The sequence below is a fragment of the Colletotrichum karsti genome (genome assembly GCF_011947395.1).
Source record: "Colletotrichum karsti strain CkLH20 chromosome Unknown Scaffold10, whole genome shotgun sequence".
Classification (NCBI taxonomy): domain Eukaryota; kingdom Fungi; phylum Ascomycota; class Sordariomycetes; order Glomerellales; family Glomerellaceae; genus Colletotrichum; species Colletotrichum karsti.
Genome location: NW_024065910.1, coordinates 42,438 through 58,691, shown reverse-complemented (window position 1 = coordinate 58,691; position 16,254 = coordinate 42,438). Strand labels below are relative to the sequence as shown.

Sequence of the window (16,254 nt, the reverse complement as noted above, 5' to 3'; positions counted from 1 at the left end):
AGAGGTTGATTAAAAAGATTGATGCAAAGAACAAAAAAGAACGGCTTATCGCCATACACCACCTCAGTGATATGTGATGTGATCGATGTGGATGGATATTGAAAGGGAGGGGCGGCGTAACGAGGGTGGGTTGATCGGAGGTTAAACAATGCCAGGGAACTCGAGCAAGCCAGGACCTGGTCGGAAGAGTCGGCCGGGAGGGTTGACGACTTGATTGCCTTTAAGGTGGTGTGCGGGCACCATTTTCAAGGTGGTTGACAGTCTGGTCATCCCGGAAACACAACATTGCCGTGTCAAGACCATTGTTGGCATGCGTCACTCGGATCTGTGTGTAAGTTGATAGAGTTAGAAGAGAGGTTTCAGCGACAGGGTCTGCCCGCCACCCGCGCGGATACATGCACGATCCTTGCCGCAGCAGCAGTAGTCGTGTGCAGCTTCGTCGCTATGGCTCCTTGTTGTCCGATCTTGACTGCGAAGGTAATTGACTGAAAAGCGAGCCCACACCTCCTTCACGGCCTCAATACAGCCACTTCCCACAGGAGTGCGACCTATCACGCCCCAGACGGTCAATGGGTTTTGACGTTCTGAGGCAGCTCCGTGACAGCGTCCGTGAGATGGGATGGTCGTCCGACATACCCGGTCTCCAGGGCTATCGTCTTATTCAGAAATGGGAACAAATTTGCCCAATGAAACGGGTCTATCTACGCCGTCGAAAAGGGGAAGATTAATCATTAACGCCGAAAATGTGCAATGTTCGCTGCAGTGTGACCTTGGTGATAACCCATCAACTGAGTCGCTGTCATCGTCCGAAGAAAGTAATAATAGGAGAGAAGTAAGCAGACAGCAGGGCGTAGGGTGCACACGCGACGACCCAGTCATCTCCCGATCCTCACCAACGGATACGGATACGGAGTTCGTCTCTTGGGATTCAGGATTCCTGGAAGGAAAGTTTACCGACCACCCTCAGCCCAGAATCTTCTGCGACAATCCCTTCGGGATGTGACTGCCGTCTGCATCGAGAAAGAATTTCCCGCGATGAGGGCCGGCCTGACAGAACTTTTGAGATGTGTACCACCACTTCGCCAGCCATCTGCTGAAATGGTGTGCAACGCCTGAGTTCAGCTGGGTAGAAACACTGCATGTGATCTATGAGGGGCGTCTATTATCACTTTTCAGGATACCTGATGTTGTCTTTAAGCTACCAAGCTACTGGGTTGGCATGTTATAAATTGCGATATATCCAATGAGCATAGGGTCCTACATGATCAGATTTGACTGTGACCCCTCCTTCGACTAATTCTACCCATGCGACAAGCCAGCATCACATGAAGACTGAAGACTGACATCAGTTTTCCGTCCAATGTGACCACTTCTACAACGATCCCTGAAGTTTTGCTGCTTAATTTGAGATCATGAGCCTCTCCTCGATCGATGTTTGTATGAAGAGGCTCAAATCGGCAGAGGAGGGTAGGCAGCCGTGATACCTGGCACCCAGTTCTCGGGGATACCTCCCATTGGCTGCATCGTTTAATCTCCAATTGCCCGCATGTGTTTCTCGAACCAGTGCAGCTTGTGTCTACTTATTTCCTTAATTGGACTACTATTTTTAACTGGGATTACTCCTTTGGTGCTGACGGTGTTTATTTAAGCTTGATGAGGCCCGAACCCGCCAAACCCGCCGAACGGTGCTTTCTGCTCATAAATCTTCGGTGATCCTCCAAATTCGCTGAGAACCTTGGCATCGTGGACCTGCTGACCAGGCTCGTAGCCTCGGATACGGACAGATCCTCTATAGGAAGTGTGCGACTGTAGAACGGTGGCAAATGGAGACAACGATTTGCTACACTGCAGCAGGAAGGCATCTCGTCCCCAACATTTATGCGTTCAAGACTAAGCAGGTTAATCTGGACTTATCGAAGACTGGCTTGCGTCAGTTGCCTTCACAATGACGATCTCAAGTAGCCCAGTTCACATCGTACCTCGTCCAAGGACTTCAGGTCAACGGAAAGGGTTGCATTGCCAGCACGCGTGAACAAAATATCGTGCCAGGAGCTACCCGAAGACATTGCATAAACACACGTCAAATCCCACACGGCATTGATAGGAAACCGTCGACAAGATGAGGTAAGTTTCTGCCGAACTTCTTGTAACCTTGTGCTTTACTGTGGCTGCACAGCGTTCGCATTTCGGGCGCATCAGAGGGCCGCACCAGCACCAATCGTACCTGATAATACGTTACACGACTCCGAAAGCCCGACTTATCTTTCTTTGCCTTTGGGTGATGGAAGTTTATCAGGAAGCGACAAGCACGGCCTCGGATGTCGGACTTTGGCACGCTGCGCCTGGCGGATGCTGCACTGACGACCAAGTGACAAGTTCGCCGCCGAAAGTGTCTTTTATCAAAGTGATATTTGCACCTAGATTCTAAATCTAGCCTATGTAAAGGTTTAATCCGTCAATATAACACATGAAGGTCTCGTGATGTCAAACATACCTTCTTGGCAGCTTCACAAGCCACTTCATATTTGGACATAATGAACTCCATGATTTCCTATTGGCCAGTAGTCGAAATTGTTTATCAGGAAATCTCACATGTTTCATCAGAAGTCTTGTCGCGCAATCATGGTTCATTCGGTGTGCACCAAGGCTGAGCTGCGGCATCCTCATGGTCCGCTTCAGTCTCTCAACTTTCAATGGCTAAACAATCTCTTCTATCGGGACAGAGTCAATATGGCGCTAGCAGTAGATGTAAAACTTCGTTTGATGTTTCTTTCCACAAAGCTACTGACACTTCGTTGAACTTGCCGGACTAGGACTGCCGTTATCAAAACTCACCCACAGACTGTTCGCGAATTCTGTCTCTTACCAACTCAACCGGGACGCTGAACCTCTTGAACGGGCTTTTTCGCCGAGGCTCTTGCCAACTGAAAATCCCAATGCTGTGTTCAAGGGTGAAAAGTCCAATCTCCTCGGCCCGGCTTTTGATTGAACTTGTGCTGAGAGCTTTCATGAAGCCTTCGCCACGTTAAGCCGACTTCTTCGGACTTAGGGCCAAGCGGGTGGCCTCAGCATACAGAAACTTCCTCAGTCGGCCGAAACGCAAAGCCGCTACTGGATGGCCGAGCCAGGCCGACAGTTCAAGTGATAGCACTTTGACGGATGTTTGGGGTACAGAATGTCAAGAAATTGAGCACGGAAGTCGCGGACGGGAGGAATACGCCTGCACGCCGGGAAAGTGCCACGACTTCCAAATTTGTTCTCTGGGAAGGACAAAGATACATTGCGTGAGACCCAAAAGCAAATGCCCCACGTCATCATACATGATATCATCTTCGCCGGACAGGAAGCGATTCCACCGAAGTAGTTCCTTGAAGGGCTGTTGTTTTTAAGCAGTCTGCTGCTGAGCGAACTGGGTGATCTTATTTTGATCATCAGATGTCGTGCAACCAACATTGACAGCACGTCTTGTCGTGTGGCCGTTACGTTTGTCAGATTATAACCTCTGATTTGTATCACAATAATCGGCAAAATGCTGACGAAACGGTTCCGAGAAGCCATTTGGTTCCCAATTTCTCTAGTGCGTCGGGCTGGAACACAGAGGCTAGTTACCCGTCCACCAATTTACCAGCCTTCAGCCGCAGTCATGTCCGAAGGATTGGGAGGTCCGGAGACATAGCCTCGTGTTATTGGCTGAAGTCCAGGCGCGTACTACGGTCGACAAACGCGACTGCCGAGACTTGCATCTTTTGCATAGTTGCTCACCGTTCACCTGACCAACATTGAACGTCTAGAAATTTGATCCTCGAAGCACAAGCCAGTAATGAGTAAGGTCAATTCAAGCAAGTACGGTCAATCTGTTTTCGTGATATTCGTCGTCCAAACGGCTTTGATGGCTATGTTCCTTGATGTCATATTTTAGAACGAACTCTAATTACTTTCCATGAGTCTGATCGCACATACGATGCTCTCCAGTGCAGTCTCGAATGAAAGAAACAGCAATGACAAGACTATAAGTGTGAACTTGTAGTTCTCTATATGTTTGGGTATTGAACTCCCAGTAAGTTCAGAGAGAATTTGGAAGTAACTAATAACGTTTGCCTCACTCTTCAAGTATTAAACGTGAAGTACCTACTAATTCTTCGACGACTTGATCAATGCCTTTCTAGCGGCAACATTATGCCGAACGCCAGGCCTAGCCGCAATGAGTTCCCAGTAGCGGCTGGTATTCAAAGATCAAAGGGTAGATAAGCCACAATATCGGAAATATTAATGTTGCGGTCTTGATCCGGCGTCATCAGAGACGGAGATAGTGCGTAAAGAACGTCAGCCCGAGAACTCCAGAATATGACTTCGACAGGATAAGAACCATCAATATTATTGAGTTCCCTCTCACCGCATATCCCTCAAACAACGATTTCACCGTGTCTAGAGAATACCCATCAAAATGACAGAGTCTTCAACCGATCCCCTTCCCCGGCCCCCTTATGACTCGCAGCTGGTCCCCCTGATCGGAAAGACGCCACCTTACCCTCTCCGAAAGGAAGATGTGGCCGAGGGCCGTCGAATCCGGGCAAGAAACCTGGCTCCCATGCAAGCTTCGATTCGCGACGACCCAGACCTGACAGTCAAAGATTTCGCAATCGCGGGGCCAGACTGCGAGATACCCATCATCATCATGCAGTCCCGAAGTCCCAAAACGCCGAATGGGAAACGGCCTGGAGTAGTCTTCATCCACGGTGGAGGCATGGTGGTGGGCGACGCATTTCTTGGGCTGCCTTTCTACGTTCAAGTGGCTAAAGAGTTGGATGCGGTGATACTCAGCGTCGAATACCGGCTGGCACCCGAACATCCGGCTCCGGCCCCGCAAGACGACTGTTTCGCCGCGCTTGAATGGGCAAGTGCGCACGCCGCCGAACTTGGCATCGATAGCAGTCGTCTCATGATTGCAGGGGCATCGGCGGGCGGCGGACTGGCCGCCGGCGCCGCTCTCAGAGCCAGAGACCTCGGAGGTCCTAAGCTGTGCGCACAGCTGCTTGTCTACCCGATGCTGGACGACAGAAACATGACCGTGTCTAAGAAGCAGTTCATCAAAGACGATGGGGTTTATGACAGCACCGACAACGACTTTGCATGGCACTGCGTCCTCGGAGACAAGAAGGGGGCTGCGGAGGGAGTCAGCCCTTATGTAGCGCCCGGAAGGGCAACGGGCCTGTCTAATCTGCCACCGGCGTATATCGATGCCGGTACAGCGGAGCCATTTAGAGACGAAAATGTGGCATATGCGATGAAGCTATGGGAGTGTGGTGTTCAGGCGGATCTGCATGTGTGGAGCGGTGGCTTCCACGGGTTTGATTTTCTGGGCCTGCCGATCGGGGCTGAAGTTGCTAAGGCTACGGTTGAGACGAGAATGGGATGGGTTAGGAGAATATTCAGCCAGTAGTATGGTGTTTGGCACTGAGAATCTGATCGAATACATGTAGGCTAAGCAATTGAAATATGCATTCGTGGTAACCATGCTCAACTGTTCCCTGCCAAGCATCATCTTAACCAGATATCAAGCAATCTCCTGCCCGAAAAGGTGCAAGCTCTAGACAACTACTCCATCCGTCCGGACCACCGGTTGAGTTCAGATTCACATCTCTGAGAGTCTCATATTGCAATGGTGGCCTTCCTGTCAGACAGAAAGACAAGTTGATAGGTAGATGAGCCGAGATAGCCGATGAAATAGCGCCAATATGTTCAAACAAGTCATACACAGCCACCTATCTGATAGCGATTGAAACAGTCTGACCAGAATTTGGTAGACGCAGAAGGCAGATCTGCAAGCGATCGCATACGACGCGGACGCCTCCCGCGTTGGCTGCATACCAATTGCTAGTGATAAGCAGGGCGGAAACGCAGGAACCTATTTGCGATTGCAGCCGCCGCCTACCTGTCAAACTCGCCTCTAACATGCGTTAAGGCGGCTGGTTGACGAACAGACGCATTCGAAAGCCATCCTTGACCGTACCTTGCGTCCGTTTAGCCGCCAGCAGAAGTAGGTCAATGTGCCAAACACGATCTTAGACGATGACCACATCGAGCATTTGACAGAAAAGAGAATGCAGACAGTGAAACAGAGCAAATCTTCACAGGGTGCGAGCAGAAGTGCGAATCTCGTTCCTGCGTCCAGGAGATGCCGGCGAACCCAGGTCGAAGTTGAGCCGTAGCCACCAACCGTTTCAGGGGTCGGACGGGGTTGATCGCGGTTTACGTGGTCCTTGTCCAAGCGGAGAGTCTAAACGGGACGAGGGGTAGAAAAACCATATCATGGCAGGAAACGCGAGCAGCAGGAACGGGGAGAAACTGGGAACAGCCATGAAGACAGCTCGAGACAGTTTCCGCGCGCTGGCCACCCGGGGCCACGGGCTCCCGTCATTAGTCTGGACGGCAATGCCCGTCGTGTGGAAGATCGCGCTGATCGGTATTGGCGTACCTCGTCAGGGGCAGAATTTCGAGCTGAAGAATCATAGGAACGTGTCTGAACTGCTTTTCTTTCGTATTCGTGTGTATTTGCGCGTTGAAAATGGGTCGAGGCCCAGAGCCTCAAGTCAAGGTCATCATTAACATCGTGCAATCACCAAGCAGATACCATGCTGGATAGTCTGAGTCGTCGACAAGAAGTAATTCCAAAGGACATCTCGATCGATCTTGATCTTCCAATTTTTTTGCTCTTAGGCTTCGGTCTAAAACTTATCTTGATCGGTAGAATATGTGCCGGCGGGATTACACTGAATCCCGTGCCGAGATATAACGAAGATGCACCGACGCGTCTCATTCGACCTCGGTTAGTTGGCCGAGACGGGTTTGGCAAGTCAGTTTGACGTGCGAAGGTTTTCTCGTTTAATGCCATCTGCTCTCACCCACTTGGCATACTGCAAGTATTGGACATGAGATGTTCTTGGCACGTCTTGACATCCATCGGCTTCTAGCGAGAGCGAAGGAGTTGAAAAAGCAATCTCAAGCACGCAAAGATCGAACAACATCCTGGAGGCCTGTATTCAGAGCGCCTGGCTTTCTGCTTTGGTTCGTCGCATGGGTCGTCGAGTGTCTGACCACTTCCTTCCGGCTGAATCGGCATCCGGTGCGTGGAAAGGCCGACTGTCGCGGGAGGTCAGCTCCGTCGCCGACGATGGCGGACTCTAGAATAGACTAGTACGCTCTAGGGCGTAGAGGTTGTCTTGACATGTTTGTCCCACCGGCGTTGGCTGATGTCTGGTCTCGAGCTACCGCAGTCTCGGAGAAGAACATCGTCCCGTTGGTCAAGACAACGCTGTCAGGTAGGGCGGGTTACTTCTTGTCAAACAAGTTTTGGGATGAGTTTTTGTATTTCATTTACTCTTCGACAGCAGTAAAGGCTCTTCGAAAATTACACCAGCGGGCACGGATGAATGTCTCAAAGGTGAGAACATGTGGAATGCGGCGCGGGAAGTGATCGACCACGCGATACTCGGCCCAGTATCCCACAAGACACTTTACCAACGTCGTTGACCTGGGCCAAGCTGGCCGAGACTTGAACGAGGTCAAGCGCGCCAAGCCTACGTGGATGGAATAGGACATCGTCAAATCGGGAGTCGGGAAGACGGGTGCCGATGCCGCTCATAGACGTAAACCGGCCCAACACTAGGCCACCCATACTCTCGGAGAATCACCTAATCGGCTTGAAGCAATCTGGGGTTTTTTGAATTCCGTAAGGACAAAGAAAATCGAGGGCTTGGGTTGTGGTAATCACTCAGCAATCCGCGGGGAGCCCACGAAACCCCAATATCTGGCCGCATTCGGCATCAGGCGCCACCACTATTTCAAGATCTAGTCAACATGCGGCTTTCTGTGCTCTCGATATATCTCTGTCACCCCCAATCTTTAACCTAGCCTTCAGATCTGAGACTGTCGGATAGTGACACCAGTGGAAGGGTGCTCTTGCCGATCGGCAGGCTGGCCGAGGCGGATATCGCTTCATATTGAACAAAAGGCGGAAGACATCATGAACTCACAATAATTGTAAACCCTTTGTTCGAATCCCAACGTACGGGCGTAGGTCCACAGTTTCAGCGCATAGCGCACCTCGCCCGAAATCATGGTAATTCTGAAAACATACTTGTACAGCAAGCCCTCGGCGCTCACTTGGCTGGAACCGCAATGTGATGTTTCCCTTCTTTCTGTATTTTCTCGAAAAGGTACATTCTTTTGATGCTATTTTGGAAACAGCCAGCAACAATTCAATCTTCAGTTTCGAGAAATCATCCAAGACACCAAACATGAAGGCAAATTGGGGAGTATCTACAAGAAATCACTAGCAGTACTGCACTGCGGACTGCGTTTGCCTGCCTTCGCAACAGCAACCGAAGTCAACTCCTCGTCGGGGCTGCGCCCTCTGTGACGTTGCAATGATGGTCGACACAAACCAGAGTTTCTCAAAGGCTCTGGAGCACGAGAGTTGGATTTTGTATTCCATTGGCATGGCGTTCATCGGGCTTAGATTGTAAGTTGAACCGGAATCGATATGTCAGAGCCCAAGCTAACATAGCCCGTCAGATATAGTAGAGCAAGGCGCGTTGGGGGGCCACAGCACTATCAAGCAGACGATTATCTGCAGTTATGCGCCGCAGTAAGTATTTCATCACATTTTGGGAAGCTGAGCACCAGGTCCATCTTGGTTCAATATTGGATGCTAACCATGGAAACTCACATAGTGTCTTTTCACGATTTTGATAGCAATCCTAAACGTCATTGTCGACAATGGGGGCTCGAACCTCTTCCCTCCCGAAGACCTAGCAACAATGTCGGCCTCCGAAAAAGACGAACGAATCGAAGGTTCCAAGCTCGTGCTTGTATCGGAGCAGGCAATGCTGAACCTCATATACACACTCAAAACCTGCGTGCTGATTCTGTATACCCGCCTAACTCTTGGCCTATCGGCCAGGCGGTTTGTCCGTTGGATATCACTCTACGTGGCCATTGGCTGGACGGCGACCCAGATCACAATGTTCACAGCATGCAGACCCTTCAGCGGATATTGGGCTGTTCCCCCCCCCAACCGACAATGTGCGACCTTCGAGCATTATGCAATTCTACAGGGCTGGTTCAACATCTCCTCCGACACCCTGATGTTGATGGTGCCCCTTCCTCTGATATTCAAGATGAGCGTTTGTTGGAGGCAAAAGGTCGTCCTCGTCTTCATCTTCAGTCTCGGCATCTGCGTCATCGTCGCAGCGCTCCTGACAAAGATCTTCAACCTGGGCGACCCGTACAGCCCGAACTACATGCTCTGGTACATCCGGGAAGCAAGCGTCGCCGTCTACGTCTCGAACCTACCGCTCGTCTGGCCGCTGCTGAGAGAGTGGTTCCCCTGGCTGCGGGACCTGAAGACGGCAGGCGTGCTCCCCACGCCCGCCGCGGTGGCGGCGGCCGCTCAAGCGAAGCGGGAAAAGGAGCAGAAGTTGAACCAGACCTCGGCGGCGGATACTAGTCAGACCGCGAGTCCCGATCGGCCGGGCGTGGGGACGATCAGGCGAGACACCTTCGCCGACTTTGGAGCCTGGCTTCGGCCTGTGGACTTGGAGCTGCGGAAGCCACCGCGGGCAGCTCTTGCGAGCTCCAGCAGGGAACGTATTCTGGGGGATCCTGATAGCCCGGGGAGAAATAAGGCGAAGAGGATTTCGAGATTCAAGGAGAATATCATTGAAGAGATTGGATATGATGACCCGACTCCGCGGACTTTGGATCTCGAGCGGGGAGATTTTATTTGGGAGATTCGGGACCATTACGGACAGCCAAGCACTCCTGGAGCTAGGGACTGATTGAGAAGATCTCTGTAGGGGATTGATCTGCATATTTGGGCTTTTCTTTTGAATGATTAGGGATACCCTGGGGCTTTATTACTCATCGGCGTTAGGTGTAGGTAGATATTTGAGGAAGACATTCACACAATTGACAGACTTGATACATGACAACTACCGCCCACTTTCCAATTATGACAGATTTTGGTATGCGTTGGGGGCCTGCGCAACATATCAATGTTGTCTTGATACGTGTTCGCCTTCGCTCTCTGCAACAAACCTGCCGTCGTGTGGTTGGTTATCGAAAGAGGATCACGTCGTACTCGCGTGCCTCTCCCGTCAAGGACAGAGGCAGGGATGTCCGGGCAACACCAAACACTTCAAGGACAGAAGCGTTCGGTCTCCGAAACCCTCGGAAATCTCGCGTTGAATCGGGAAACCTCGCGAGCTTTTCGGCCGGATGACTTTCAGCCGACGGCGGGTATGCGACATCAACTGAATGAAAACCCAAGTTGGGTCAGCAGGAGGACGAGAACGTCTTAGTTCGACTCAGGTGATACGATGAGAGCGTTAAGGGGTTGAATAACGACTATGAGTGGCGATAAACTAATTTGTTTGCTCGGGGTCTTGGAGTTTCTGCGGCCATCGATGCCATTCGATACGCCCCCAGTCTGAGTCAATTGCCCGGGGTGCTTGTGCGCGTGCATAGTTACCGTAGGAAGTTGTTGGAACGATCTGAGATGAACGGGAACTATGGATTTAGTCATGTATGCTTGCGCCAATGGCTAATCTATGTACAGTGTGAAGGGCCTCGGTCAAGGTTGAATGCGGGAGTTCGGTCAGGCTCGGTCAAGAAAATCATCGCGAAGCCACCCAAGCGCCAGCCAAACCGCCTTTGGCTGTATTTCAGCGTGGCCATAGTAAGTTTCAACATGATGAATCATTGGATTCTTCTCCAGAGTTGCTCATGTGTCTGAGAGGAAGTCTCAGCTCTTGTTTCTTTGTCCGGCGTTCGAGACAAGCTGCCCGGATGCCTGCATAGGTGCTGTCCGCGGAGTGTCTGAGTGGTTCTGGTCTCTGGCAGCTTCCATTATCAAAGAACAATGAGTCTTTGAGATAAAGCCAAGACACTACCAGGTTCTCACTGGTCACAGTTTCAACGCTGATTTGAGGCCGAAACATTTGACCATCCAGCTGATAATCCCCTGCCTAGTCGCTGATCCATAGAGATTTTCAGGACATGCCATCATTCTGTGCCTGGAGCTCAATCCAGAAACAACTTGAACAATGTGCTTGACTACGACGAGAGACAGGCAACACCTCCTCTCAACTGACTGGTTCCGGCCGCGACCTCATTCGGTGCGACATCAACAATGAAGGCAACGTATGCCAGATGCCGATGATCTCAGCCCTACATGAATGCAATCCCGAACAACCCCGTCACCACGTCGGCGACAGCGACTCCAGAGGGCTTTCCGGGCTCATTCATGAAGCGAGGAAACGGGGGTTTAGATATCATGCAGGATTCATATCGCCAAATCCGTTGATCCAGGCGCTCTCATGCTACCTTTTTCCTTGCGACTTGCCATCCATCCGCATGACATTCATATTCAAATGCGGCCGCCCATAACCACCCTCCCGCCTGTGACTATCCTTCTCACGTTTGACATTCCAACGCCAAATCTCTCAATCTTACCAAACTTCAATACTTCCAAGTATCCTTCTCTTCCAACATCGCCATGCTCTTCAACTGCCGCGCCCGGCAGCAACCTCCCCCGGCTCCGCCCAGGGCACACTGCATGTACGTCGGCTGCACCCGCCATGCCGTCAAGTGCGAGCAGAAGGCCAAGGGAAACAGGCCGCTTCAATCGTTGTACTGCAAAGACCGTAAGTCCTTCTCCAACCAGCCCACCGGGTCGTCGTTGTCCTCTTGTTGACTTCATGTTTGCTCTAGACGCATGCCGCCAGCGGACGGGCGACCTCATGTGTCCCAACGCCAAGGAGTCCAGCATGACCAAGTTCTGCTCAGACCGTACGTCCTCCACCCACTCATCAACTCGCTGGATCACTCACTCACGATGTTGATATCAGATCGCCGCTGTCAATCCGAGAGCTGCTCCAACACCCGCGTCTGCGCCGATACCAGCCAGGACTGGCCGTACTGCCAGAAACGTACGTCGAACTTCCTCCCTTCTTCTCCTCCTCCTCCCTCTTCTTTTCTCAACTCTTCCAAACATCCCCCTCCTACCAAACTCAGCGTCCTGACTCCCATGCAAACAGACACGTGCTCCCTCCCCGGCTGTCACCAGAAGCGCTCCGCCGTCTCCCAGATGTGCGTCTTCCACACGCCCCTCTGCCTGATCCCCGGCTGCGGCCACCCGCGCACCGAGTGCGGCATGTACTGCCCGAGCCACAGCTGCCGCGACCGCGACTGCAACGACGTCATCAACGGCGGCCACTGGTGTACGGACCACCGCGTCTGCAAGGCCGAGGGCTGCGAGCAGATGAGGGCCGTCACGGCCGGCGCGCGCTTCGAGGAGGTTTGCTGGCAGCGTGAGTTGATTTCGCGCTTCCCCATGATGTTGACGGTTGCTGATGAAATATGTACTTTGACAGATCTTCCCACGGCCTGCTTGAAGACGGGTTGTCCCGAGACGGTCACGGGCGGAATCCGGTTTTGTGTTCAGCACCGTTGCATGTATCCCCCTTGCCGCGAAGCAAAGGACAACGCGCAGGATAAGACGCGCCTCTACTGCGTCAGCCGTACGCCCCCCTCTCCGTATATCCATATCTCGTGATTCATACTGACAAAACACCAGACACATGCCACCACGCCTCCTGCCCCCAACCGACCTCCAACCCCTCCAAGCCCTCAAAGGCCCTCTACTGCATCACGCACACCTGCACCTCGTCCGCCTGCTCGCACCCCTCGAAGCCCTCGAGCGCCCACTGCGCCCTCCACGCCTGCCTGCACCCGTCCTGTCCGTCCCCGCGCACGTCCGACCCCCTCGTCGTGCCCGGCGCCCAGTTCTGCCTCGCCCACGAGTGCCGCGTCGAGGGCTGCCACGGCCCCGGCGGCGCGAGCGGCGGGAACTGCGACGCGGCGCACTCCTGCTCGATCCCGGGCTGCCCCGTCCCGCGGTCCACGGGGAGCCCGTGCTGCGTGATGCACGCGACCGTGATGGCGCAGGACGCGGCGAAGACGTTCGGCGTGAATGCTCCGCAGCAGCCGCCTTCGTCGACGGGGGCCACGGCGGCGGGACCGACGTATCTGAGCCAGGTCGAGGAGACGCTGGGCCAGAGGCTCCGCGCGGAGAGGGAGCGGCACATGGAGGAGATGCGGCTGGAGGAGAACTTGCGGCCCTGGGAGGCTGCGGCGCGGGCTTGCGGTGTTGGTCTCGAGATCAGGGGTCGGCGGGGACGCGGGGAGAGGGTGAGGAGTTGTGATAGTGGATATGTTGGCAGTCCGAGTGTTTCTGATGGGAGCAACTGCACTTATGTGAGTTAGGTGAGGTATGACGCGTCACTATGTGTGTGGGTTAGCGGTGAGATGGGTATTCTACTTTGGGTACGAGGTACGGTTCAACAAGGGTGGATGGGCATCATGTTTGAAGTAGATCTGGAAGGGCCGTATGCTTCAGAAATCGCCGGGAAAAAAATAATTTTTTATTGACGATGACGTCGTTTTCTTCTACTCGGTTTAAGTGACTGCGGCATTTTCACGCATTTAATGAGCGGACGGCCGATGATGGGCCAATGAACAAATTCCAGACAAAGCGAGTGCTTTAACCAGCGGCTTCCTCAAGCCGCGAGGTTTTAACAGACTGGCTCACCCCAGTCCCGTGATGAAGCCTCGTCAAGATCCTCCAGGAGGCCTCGCCGCATCCTTTCAGACGCGACGAGGCTGCGGGCCGGACGAAAGGTCGACAGACACAGATGGGCAGAATGATCAATCAAAAGGCGAGATTTCACATCCAGCCTTCTGGATTACATCGATCCCACCGGCGTGAAGTCATGTCAAACGTGTGCCTGCCGATCGTATGTCTTTAAGCCCACGCCCCGACAAGACTCATGCCGAACGCGCCGAAGAAGACGAGAAGGCACGCGTACACGCGCTTCCGGCCCCGCAAGATGCGCCAGCTCTCGTCGGACAAGAAGTCCTCGGCGAGCAGCTCGATGAGCGCCGCAAAAACGAGAAGACCCGAAGAGATGGCGTTCATGGTTCCGACCAGGATGAGGCCGAACTCGGAGTCCGGGCTGTAGAGCCGGTGGGTGGCGAGGCCGATGGCCTGGCCGATGGGCGTGGTGCAGCCGTAGGCGAGGGCCATCATCCAGGGCTGCAGGCTGCCGGCGGGCCAGTCGATGGAGGCGATGCGGGAGCCGAGGGCGAGGCCTTCGAAGGTCTGGTGGAAGGCGATGGCGATGAGGAGGATGACGAATTCGTGGCCGACGGAGACGCTGAGGGTCATGCCGATGAAGACGGAGTGGAAGAGGATGCCGACCTCTAGCATCATGCATTGGAGGATGTCCTTCTGGTGCTGCTGCGCGGGAGAGAGGGCGATGCCGTTGACCATGCCGACATTCACGGCGCGCGATTCCTCGTCGACTCGCTTGGCAAGCTTTTCACCAGCATGCTCCTGACCCGCCGCCTCGTCGCGACCGATCCGCGAGAGCGTGCGTCCGATGCTGTTACGTCGGGCGCCGCGGCTCGGGGCCATCTCGAGCGGGTAGGAGCCCGGGTCTCGCTGGGCATCTTCGTCGGCGGACTCGGGGCGGTGCGGCGACAGGACGGTGTCGGCGGGGGTGCAAGACATTTGACGGGCGGGCGAGAAAGCCATCTCGATTAGGGTGACGAGAAAAATGCCGGCCAGGGCGATGGCGCCCGGCATGGCAGGGTAGTCCTCGACCCAGAACGAACTCAGGCATGGGTTGCCGAGGAGAGTGAAGGCGGTGGGTAGGAGATGAACGAAGGCGGTCGCGAGAAGGACGCCGGTACCGAAGTGGCGCACGGCGAAGAAGAAGGGCCGCGGGATGCGAACACCGGGGATGCGGGACGCGATGAGGGGAAAGGCGCAGGCGAGGAAGGATACGCCGAGGATGATGAAGAGAGCGCCGACGTGAAGAGGGGTGTTGTAACTGTCCTCGTCGCCGAGACCGCCAGTCGGGCAGGTCGAGCGTTTGGTGGCGCGAACGGAGCGCTTGAAGGCAGCTAGGTGTGTTAGTTTGTGATGAGACGAGATGGACTTCAATTGATGTGAAGGTGATGGCACAATAACTCACATTGGGCGGTGTGTTTGGATGCGAACATGAACGAGGCGACGGCCTCGGGACTCTTGAGAGCCGAAATGATGGCTGAGCAGCCCACGACGGAAAGGATCCAGCTCAGCCAGCCCCAGGTGCTGGAGCGAGATGGGTCGGAACCCTTGAGAAGACGTGTATGGTCATCACCACCATGCACGTGAATGTTTCGGGGATGGAAGCCTGTTGTTGAGATGTCAGTCGTGGAAGTCCGGGTGCGACATTCGCGATGTCTTCGGTGAGCGATGTAGATATGTGTGAGTGAGAGCTGACTCACCGTACTTCCACCCTCCCGAAACGGCGGCTCGTCGATCGGGCTGCAGACGTGGTAGGGTCTGGTAATTCATTTCATCACCCCGTCCGTCAGACCCATCGCCGGCGCCGTCGGTGCCTCTGCGGTGCTCGCGGGCGTTGGCGATGCCGTTCAGGTCCGCGCAGGTGGTCAAATCGGGGGCGAGGAACGGCGGGTTCTGGTTCCAATCGGGATGCTCCAGCGTGATGTCGTCGGTACGCGAGGGACAGTTCATCGTGGCGGTTTGGTGGCCGGGGCCTTTTTCACAGTTCTTATTCCCCCTTTCAATTCGATTCACAGTTGGCTCGTGTTCGGGTTGTTACTCGGTAAATGGGTTGACGGTAGTAATTGCAGATATCGAAAGCGTGATGGTATCGTAAGAGAATTCAAACGATTTCGATGCTCAAGTCACGGAATCAAAGGGGTGATGATGATGTCAGGTACCCATGTACTTCATATAAAAAAAAAAGAGACAAGACCGTGGCCGTCTTCGGGATCTAGAATTTTTAGGGGCGGGGGCAGCAGGAGAGTGAGACTGGGCTGCTTCGGCCAAATGCGGAAGCGAGTCACACAGCCTCAGCTCCCTCCCTGATCACTCTCCAAGCCTGCCATTGCCAATGGACAGTATCTCGGCGGTGATTGAGAACCTCTTCGGAACGACATGGATCCTGCTGCAGTTCATCGAGGTCGCAGGCACGGTTCGTACGGTTGACAGGTGGATGTTGCCGTTGTTGCTGTTGTGATTCAAGGATGAAGGCTCTTGCTCTGATGCTCATACATGTCTTCACCCAACAAGGTTCACATTGCAAGAATTGGCGCAGAGAACATCATCAAACACACCTGGAG

At 53.7% G+C, this 16,254-nt stretch overlaps 4 protein-coding genes across 4 annotated transcripts; 3 read left to right on the top strand and 1 right to left on the bottom strand.

Annotated features, from left to right (window-relative positions):
* Positions 1–4,444: 4,444 nt before the first annotated feature.
* CkaCkLH20_03882 (uncharacterized protein) lies at positions 4,445–5,440 on the top strand (the record flags this gene model as incomplete). Its single annotated transcript, XM_038886601.1, has 1 exon — positions 4,445–5,440. The coding sequence occupies one exon, from the start codon at positions 4,445–4,447 to the stop codon at positions 5,438–5,440; it is 996 nt and encodes a 331-aa protein (XP_038747851.1).
* A 3,379-nt stretch (positions 5,441–8,819) lies between these two features.
* Positions 8,820–9,839, top strand: CkaCkLH20_03881 (uncharacterized protein; the record flags this gene model as incomplete). The annotated part of the gene is made up of 1 exon (XM_038886600.1): positions 8,820–9,839. The coding sequence occupies one exon, from the start codon at positions 8,820–8,822 to the stop codon at positions 9,837–9,839; it is 1,020 nt and encodes a 339-aa protein (XP_038747850.1).
* A 1,718-nt stretch (positions 9,840–11,557) lies between these two features.
* CkaCkLH20_03880 (uncharacterized protein) lies at positions 11,558–13,326 on the top strand (the record flags this gene model as incomplete). Its single annotated transcript, XM_038886599.1, has 6 exons — positions 11,558–11,705; positions 11,773–11,850; positions 11,910–11,990; positions 12,099–12,371; positions 12,435–12,581; positions 12,638–13,326. The coding sequence occupies 6 exons, from the start codon at positions 11,558–11,560 to the stop codon at positions 13,324–13,326; spliced, it is 1,416 nt and encodes a 471-aa protein (XP_038747849.1).
* Positions 13,327–13,864: 538 nt separating this feature from the next.
* Positions 13,865–15,643, bottom strand: CkaCkLH20_03879 (ZIP Zinc transporter; the record flags this gene model as incomplete). Its single annotated transcript, XM_038886598.1, has 3 exons — positions 13,865–15,027; positions 15,099–15,299; positions 15,394–15,643. The coding sequence occupies 3 exons, from the start codon at positions 15,641–15,643 to the stop codon at positions 13,865–13,867; spliced, it is 1,614 nt and encodes a 537-aa protein (XP_038747848.1).
* Positions 15,644–16,254: the final 611 nt, after the last annotated feature.